Below are 8,979 nucleotides of genomic sequence, written 5' to 3' on the forward strand. Positions count from 1 at the left end.
TTCTTTGAATTGCATGTGATAAAATTAGCTTTCTGAGGTAGTATGATCAAGTTCCTTTGCTTCTGTGTGATGTTAGAAAAATACAACAGCAACATAATTTCTAACTTTTGCAGTGGTGAAAAAGTACTCAATTGTCAAACTTGAGTAAAAGTAAAGATACCCTAATAGAAAATAACTAAAGTAAAATACTACTTGAGTAAAAGTCTAAAAATATTTGGTTTGAAATATACTTAAGTATTAAAAGTACATGGAATTGCTCAAATATACTTAAGTATCAAAAGTGAAAGTCAAAGTATACACTACTTTACACCACTGAACTTTTGTGACCTTTTTCACCCATCATGTCCAAATCATCCTAAAGTACAGTATGTAAAATGAATTGTGTTAACAGTTTCACATTTAGAATGAAAGTGTTTTTAGGTATGATGTAATTTATTGATTAAGACGACATGGAAGCATGTCAAATGTATGATAAAAAAAATACATTCGTTGTGTCGGGTTATGAGTAAAGTAGGACATTTATCATAGGAGTAACGGGAGTATCCTACGGATGTGTACTACCATGCCCCACCGTGTGTATCTATAATGTGACTGCTGAATGGATGTTTGGTTTATCCGTACAGCCGTCATTGTAAATAAGAATTTGTTCTTAACTGACTTGCCAGGTTAAATACAATTTTTAAATGAACTCAATGGGCACTGCGACTGCTTTAATTTGCATCTGGTTGACATTGCGTCTGCTTTTCTGTACAAGTCACCACTTGTCCATCAGATCTTCTCAAAGAGATCTAGTTATATGAGATCTTGTTACATGAAGAGTATTTTGGTGGTACATATAAACGCTTTACGAATGCTACATTGCTTATAGCAACAGACTATTCACAAGAGAGACTCAATTGGATAGGTGATACAGGCCTGTCACGTCCTGACCAGTAAAGGGATCTTTTATCATTGTAGTATGGTCAGGGCGTGGCAGGGGGTGTTTGTTTTGTGTGTTTTGGGGTTTTTGGTCTAGTTTACATTTTCTATGTTCCGTTTTCGAGGTTTGGCCGAGTGTGGTTTCCAATCGGAGGCAGGTGTCTTTCGTTGTCTCTGATTGGAAGCCATACTCATGCAGCCTGTTTTCCTTTGGGTTTTGTGGGTGGTTGTTTTCCGTATAGTCCTTGTGTCCTTACGGAACTGTTGTTTGGTGTTGGTTTATTTTGTTTAAGTGTTCACTCGTAAGAAAAAAGAAGATGAGCACGATACCCACTGCGCCTTGTTCTGTCCTTTACGACGCCCCTGACACAGGCCTTGTATTAAATCATAAATCAGCCTATGTCACAGAATGGTAGATGCTAACTGGGACCCTTAAGACGACCCTACCCTGACCCATAACCCTTACCCAGTGGCGATTTTAGCATGTAAATCTTGGTGGGACTAACTCCACTTTTTTTTTAGATGCATGCCAGCAAAGCCACTACACAACACAACAACGACAAGCGGTGCCCAGAAACTGTTAGGGCCTAAATAAAGCTGTCCCAACAGCAGAGCTTTCTTTCCAGCACAATGGAGTGAATCCTTACCACCACTACACATGGCTATCAATGGAGCCTTGTCTGGCAGCGAAACAGTTCATTCAGCCTCGTTTACTGCCTTTTTAAAAAACATAGCTGATATGGCTGATTTGCTTAAACAAATGTGGTTTCTACTGACAATTGATGTACAAACTATGGCATAAGGGAATGATGAGCGGATAAGAGGCATTCCGTAATTTCGATTAAGACATTAATGAGCGAACTAAGACGAACGTAGTTAATGTAACTATGTGTTCAGCACTTTTGATATGTACAGCGACAGAATTCAGAACATGGTCCCTCTTACAGTATTTTCCCTGTACACCAAGTCAGAACCGTAGGATAAATAAAGGGGGCATATAAGCAGACAATGAAAGCTCTTACAATATTTGATGATGACATTTCTCAAAAACAGGTTATAGGCTACATGTGCACCACCGAGTCAGAATAGTAATGTTAGGCGAAATAAAGAGGTGAAATTAGACAAAATTATTAGGGTGAGGCACATGGGCTACTAGCCGCTTACTACACAACATATGCTTAGTATTTCTTAGCTACAGTATACATATCTCCCTGGCATATTACATCATTTATGTGGCAGCATATAAGAAATGTTTGGACTCACCTTGTTGTGATGTGCTCACTTGAACAGGAATGTGGCCTGGCGGTCCTTCGTGGTCAAATTCTGTCATCAAAGAAAGAGAGATGCCGGATTTACAATTCCGATTTGGATGACCGTTCAAAACGTATTTTCCCAGTCTGAGCTCGTTTATTCCCAACTTCCCAGTTGCAATGCTTGCAGTTAGCCACTGTCACCGATTCCTTCCAAACCACTCATTGTTGAATTTGCGATTTCCAACTTATTGTGTAATGTTTATGTCCAATGGCCGATGAGCACCGATACGTTTTATCTATACTTTCTCTTCATTATTTATGTTCATATGGCAAGGAATAAAAAGGATTTGCCAGTAGATTGTCTACTTGATTCATGACGATGACTGCTAGCTAAGATTTTGAAAGTAATATGTTGACATGATCAGTCCAATCAAAGCTACTGTACATATAACGTGATTTGACGTCATTTTATCTGTGGCCAATGACCTTGAGCCTTCTTGGAAGGGCACTTCTAATGTAACTCTATGGCAGGACCTAAAGGGCTTGAATTTTCGATGTCTACCTTTACTAAGGACTGGTGACGTAGTTTCCCCATGAGTGACAGAACACTAAGCCAATCATGGTGCAATGCTCCTATTTTCTGCTGGCTTGCCCCACCACCACAGAAAGCACTGAGCTAGGCTGAAACACCTGCATTTTGGAGCTGCCTTACTCAAGAAACAAAAAAGAGACCATGTTTGCATGCGGCTTTTTTAACTCAATGATATCTATATTTTTTACATTGTTAGCAAACTGATATGTGACATGTATTAATGCCAAAATACAAGCAAAACAGGCAAGCCTCCCCACCCAAAAATATTTGTATATATACATTTTTTTTAAATATTGTGGGACCACTGCCCTTATCCAACCCTGACCGTTTTTAAACTTCAATGGGGTGACTTCAGAGTTTAACGTCCCAAGGATTCTGTTTAGACTTTTCTGTCACATTTTTACCTATAGGTACTGTACATGGTTTCCTGCTGTCGTGTCTTTGGCTATGCCGGATTAAGTGATATGATATGCTATCCTATAAAATCCTTTCTCTGTAATTAATATCACCTGATTAGCTAATCATGTAAATGTAATTAACTAGAAAGTCGGGGCACCACGGAAGAGTGTTTATAGAGCCGTTATCTTCCGAATAAACTCTTAAAGACCTATTCGTATTTTACATCGATAGCCGTCAATATTAATCCTCACAAGTTTTCAGTCTCATAATGAAAGTTGTAAATTCTTGGTTATCTTCACGAACCCTGGCTAGCAAGTTGAATCAGCAATACAAAATTGGGTTTAATTATTTATTTACTAAATACCTAACTAATCACACAGAATTACATATACACAGAATACAAATGATGTCATACAGAAAATGCCCCTGGTGGACAGAGCCGACATGGCAGCTTGTTACACAAAGAAAGGGGGTTGGGCTTGAATGAAAGAGCGGGAAGACTGAGGAACAAAGAAACAGCTATGCTATCGTAAATACAGTATCTTATGCATTCTAAATTACCGGCCATTTGGAAAAGGAAAATGCAATAAATATTTACTCTGAGCTGCGCTTCGGTAGATTGGTCGTAGATAGTAGGCCGGGTTGGCCAACAGAGATCTTCCTGTGCTCAGAAGAATGTCTCTGGTGGTAAATTGGATACGTTGTGGTATCTTCGTCTGTGTTAGACTGGATCCGCCGTCCGTTCTTTCCTAGCCCACGTCTACAGCGGCCGCTGCTAACTCAACGGCTAGGAAGTATCATTTCTGTAGTGAATAAGTTCAAAGTTCATACCATTCACAACCAAAGCTCACGCCGAGGTTGGCTTAGTTCTGTACTTGACATGTGTGTCCTTGTAACGCAGAGGCTGCAGACCTCACGTAGTGGAACCCCGTTACATTGTGTCATTGTCTTATATAGTGGTGAGGGGAGGAGGGTGTGTTTCATCGTTTATAACCCGTCTCTTCACAGGGGCGGGCCACTGATCAAGCAGGGCACTTTCCTTATGAAAACCCAATTCTCTCAATTGGAAGCTAAAATAACATTTAATCTCCTAACAAACAATTTCAATATTAAACATTTCAATTGCATAACAATTCCATGTGACTCTGATAACTAGAGGGTGTATATTTTCCCAGGTACAGTTTATGTCGTCCTGTCATCAGTCATAATGTCTCAGATGACAACTGAACTGACATCCATACTCATTAAGTTCCAAAGCATATTTCCAACTGGTTTTATTACCAAAATAGGGTTCCTTTTCCCCATTTGTTTGATGTTCCCAGACTCTCTATATTTAACAAAGGCTATTCAACAGTCCTTCAGTAGGGTCAGAAAGAGAGGGGAAGGGAGAAAGGTATTTATGGGGGGGTCATAAACCTTACCCACAGGCCAACTTCATGACACTGCTGATCTTGCTCTGCTGAAGTGCAATAGCAGACTCTAGTGGTTAGATGCTATCATGGCATTTTGATATAATATGACTTGGTGCCATCAGTAGCAATTATTTGATTGGTTCTTATGACTCCAGTTAGTCACCCCTATGAATATGACAGCTTAAAGCAAGTGTTATAATGCATCATAAGTGTATCAAAAGGCATCTCAAATGCAGTTATGAAGCATGATGTGTGTGTGTGCTTCGTAGAAAGTATCAGCACATCTTTTCTCAACTAATCTTTATTAAAAAGTTAAATCAACTCAGTAAAAGTTCACCATTTGGATTGTTTTATCTATATCAGATATAATTTTCAGGACTCATTCAATCTTATCATAGCAAAGTGACGTGAGCTCATGGCAGCCATAAAAGTAGAACAACACATTTATGCAAGAAGGGACGGTTTCCCAGACCCAGATTTAAGCCAAATCCTGGACAAACAATAATTATCAATGGAATATGGTCATTGAAAGTGCATTATAGTCCAGGACTAGGCTTAATACCAGGCCTACGAATGTTAAACATAATGCCTTTTGCTACCACACACACACACATATACACTGCATATCTTATATTGTAACATTGGCCTCATTCCAGGCTGATTACATTGCAGTCATTGCATTGCATCAACTACTGTACTAGCATCAGACACAGGGTCGCTACAATATATGAAATTCATATCCAGGCGTTGTGAGATCTGGCAGGTGTCTGGAATGTAGTAGGCCTGGAGCGAGTCCAATGTTTGTGACAGTTGATAAACATAACAACATTAATTAAATCTGGTCAGATCAGAAACACTCATAGCATACATAACAGACAGTGTATATAAAAGTGAACAGCCCTGATATCCCACATTTCACTTTAATCTGGTACAGGGGGCTATGATTGTCTGATTAACAACATCATGTCAGAGTAGTGTGTTCCAAGTCCTAGCTATACACATTGGGAGACCCTGCTGGCTGCAGCTTCTCTACACTGGAGGCTGTTCCAGAAAGTTGGATCAATGACTTAGCCGGCTTACTGTTAAAAATTGTAATCAACCAGTAATAAAGAGTTATATGTGGCTGTTTATCAAAGGTAGCTACCCCACTGGTCTAAGGCACTGGTCTAATCTTCATAGAGACAGCTTTCAGAGAATAATGATAACCTTTCCAGTGATTCCAATTGACACTTGTAGCGAAATGTTTGGTGGTTCCCCATAGGTACTCTCCATTGATGTTAGCGTGGTGACAAGAACCATACCAAAATGCCCCATAGTAAGTAGCTGCACAGTTGTCAGACCAAGTGTCCTGGTCTTTGTCGAAGGTGCTGAACATCGACCCGCTATGATAGGCCAGTGAGTCACCTTGGAAACAGAAAAAATGGTCTGTTTAGAGTGTTTGCATTTTCTAAAAATACTACAATAGCTACCCAACTTACCATAGCTAAGCCATATAATTACCTCACTATAGACCTACCTATCTAAAACAGTCACTATTACTACTGCAATGTACTGTTACTACTATTACTTCTGGGCTGTTTACTACTACTACTACTACTACTACTACTACTGCAATGTACTGTTGTTACTACTACTACTACTACTGCAATGTACTGTTACTACTACTACTACTACTACAATGTACTGTTACTACTACTACTACAATGTACTGTTACTACTACTACTACAATGTACTGTTACTACTACTACTACTACTACAATGTACTGTTACTGTTACTACTACTACTTCTGGGCTGCCTACTACTACTACTTCTGGGCTGCCTACTACTACTACTTCTGGGCTGCCTACTACTACTACTTCTGGGCTGCCTACTACTAGTACTCCTGGGCTGCCTACTACTAGTACTTCTGGGCTGCCTACTACTAGTACTTCTGGGCTGCCTACTACTACTACTTCTGGGCTGCCTACTACTACTTCTGGGCTGCCTACTACTACTACTACTACTACTACTACTACTACTGCAGTCACAACTTCTACAGATATCCCACTACAGGCCCACTACTATTTCCAACACAGTCACTACTACTATTACATTTTCAAACACTGGCCTCTAACAATTTCAACTTCCATACATTTCCACTAGCATACAAAATACTTATAGGAAATTACACCACTTTTCAACCTCATATTCATCATTTCCAGCACCACCCCAACACCAACATATGTAAAAAAATATATAAAAAAAAAGGGCCGATGCACACCAGATGATGTCAGAAGTGTTTCTGGATGATCTGGTTAACATGTGATTTTTAACCAACTCTGAGCAGGCGAAGGTTAGTAAAGTAACATTTGCCTACTCATAGTTGGTGAAAATACACACCAGATAATGTGAAAAGTTTTTCCAATGACATAATCAGAAACATAGCCAATCTTCCTCTATCCTTTTGACTACAACACATAATAAAGTGCTGTTTTCACACTTTGATGTTGGGGTGGTGCTGGAGATGATGAATGTGAAGTTGACAAGTTGACAATTTAAGGATGAGTTACAACTGAAGCAAGCACACATTTTTTCAGGAAAATTACCCTTTAAAGTGCTCTGACGTTTATAGGACAAAAACACAGCATTTGTTCTCAGACAGCTGTGAAGCCAGAGCACATTGTGTGAATGACTTGTGTTCATCTTTGAAAATGGTATCACCGACAAGGCAAAAACAACAAATGTTGTCTCTCACTCACCTGCTCCTCCGTTGGTGAATCCAGTGACATGTAGCTTGTATCCGTCTGCCTCAGAGTCCAAATAGAAGGAAGAGTACATGGCAAACACACTGTTTCCTTCAAAGTCCTCCATGTCTACCCTCAGCTCATACTTCCTCCTCTTAGTGAGAAGGTGGATGTTCTCCAATCCTGAAGAGACAACGTCAGATCAGATTGCAGATTACAGTATACAACGTTATCATTTGTATACTCTACTTGTTTCATCTTCTTTTGGGGGATTCTTTTCGTATTTTTTGCTAAAGTAAATTCTCACCTAGCCAGTATTCTCCCTCTGGGTTTCCAAAACCAACTTTGTACTGGTTCCAGGGTCTGTAGAAGTTCAGAGATCCATCTATTCTCCTCTGGATTACCTGAGAGAGAGAGAGAGAGAGAGTGAGATAGAGACAGACAGACAGAGATGTTTAGCAACTGTTCACATGATCTGTAAGGATAGAAATGTTAATTAGAGCCCAACATAGTACTATGATACTCACAGTCCACTTGCCTCCATCCGTGTTCATGTCACAGTACACCTGAACAGGTGTCAAAAAGGGGTAGATGGGGTAGACGCCGCTTGCTTGCGAGATGTTGTAGACTTCATTACAGTCTGCATCCAGGTTGATATCACATCGAGGGGCAGAATGGACTGCTACAACAGCCAGAAGTAACACTGCCAACATGTGAGCCTTAGAGAGAGAGAGGAGAAAGAGAGAGAGAGAGAGAGGGAGCGGAGAAATAGAGAAAGTTAGAGAGAGAGACAGAGAGAGATAGGTGATTTCAAGTTTCAAACAAAACCTCTACCTTTCAATTTAATTCACACATAACATCTTCAAGAAAATACAATTATTTGATTTAAGTCACTCACCATCATTATAGTTAGAAGATTTTCAGCCTCAAGTTCAAACCTTAAACAGAAATATTGAATACGATAGAGGTTAGAAAAAACAGTTAGTTGATTTCTAGCGACTGAATTTTTAAATATGCAGTCCAACCCTAAAGTGTCCCTGTCCTACCCAGCTGACTGACGAGCATCAGTGTCCACTGTTTCTGTTCTAGCGCTCTCCGAGCTTTAGGAAGACTTTTATACAGCCATATATGAATATTAATTTACATATTAACATAAACGTGATGGAGAGGTGGAACCCAACACTAGAGGATTCAAACAGGTCACGTGACGTTACACAGGTTGCACAAATCACAGTGTAACAGCAATCCAGTTCTAAATCGTATCTTTCTGTGAGGAAATAGTAGTGGGCATTTAGTGGGATAACTGTAGAAGTTGTGACTGCAGTAGTGGTGCATGTTGTAACTGTGGAGGAGGAGGAGGAGGAGGAGGAGGAGGAGTAGTACATTGTAATAGTGACTGTTTTAGATAGGTAGGTCTATAGTGAGGTGGCTTAGCTATGGTAAGTTGGGTTGCTATTGTAGAGTTTTTAGAAAATGCAAACACTCTAAACAGACGATTTCTTTCTGTTTCCAAGTTGACTCACTGGCCTATCATATAGTCGATTGTCATTTTCAGATCAAGAACATGAATCTTTTATTGCCACCAGCAGGTCACTGACTACTGACTAACAGATAGAAGGTTGAATGTTGGTGGTAGCCTCACAAAGCCACCTGATCTCACAAGCTTACATTAAACCCTTT

General features: G+C 39.8%; 1 protein-coding gene across 1 annotated transcript; it reads right to left on the bottom strand.

Moving 5' to 3' along the window:
* Nucleotides 1-4,859: 4,859 nt before the first annotated feature.
* LOC115169201 (microfibril-associated glycoprotein 4) lies at nt 4,860-8,415 on the bottom strand. Its single transcript, XM_029724685.1, has 6 exons — nt 8,346-8,415; nt 8,198-8,237; nt 7,827-8,018; nt 7,607-7,703; nt 7,315-7,482; nt 4,860-5,978 (listed from the first exon to the last, which is right to left on the bottom strand). The coding sequence occupies exons 2-6, from the start codon at nt 8,201-8,203 to the stop codon at nt 5,728-5,730; spliced, it is 714 nt and encodes a 237-aa protein (XP_029580545.1). The 5' UTR covers nt 8,204-8,237; nt 8,346-8,415; the 3' UTR covers nt 4,860-5,727.
* Nucleotides 8,416-8,979: the final 564 nt, after the last annotated feature.

This window comes from Salmo trutta, chromosome 3 (genome assembly GCF_901001165.1).
Source record: "Salmo trutta chromosome 3, fSalTru1.1, whole genome shotgun sequence".
Classification (NCBI taxonomy): Eukaryota; Metazoa; Chordata; class Actinopteri; order Salmoniformes; family Salmonidae; genus Salmo; species Salmo trutta.

Bases quoted from the DNA above. Each gene is read 5' to 3' on its own strand.
- LOC115169201 (XM_029724685.1), bottom strand. The intron at 7,704-7,826 runs GTGAGTATCATA...TCTCTCTCTCAG, and splicing joins CGGATGGAGGCAAGTGGACT to GTAATCCAGAGGAGAATAGA. The intron at 7,483-7,606 runs GTGAGAATTTAC...TTGTCTCTTCAG, and splicing joins AGAGGGAGAATACTGGCTAG to GATTGGAGAACATCCACCTT.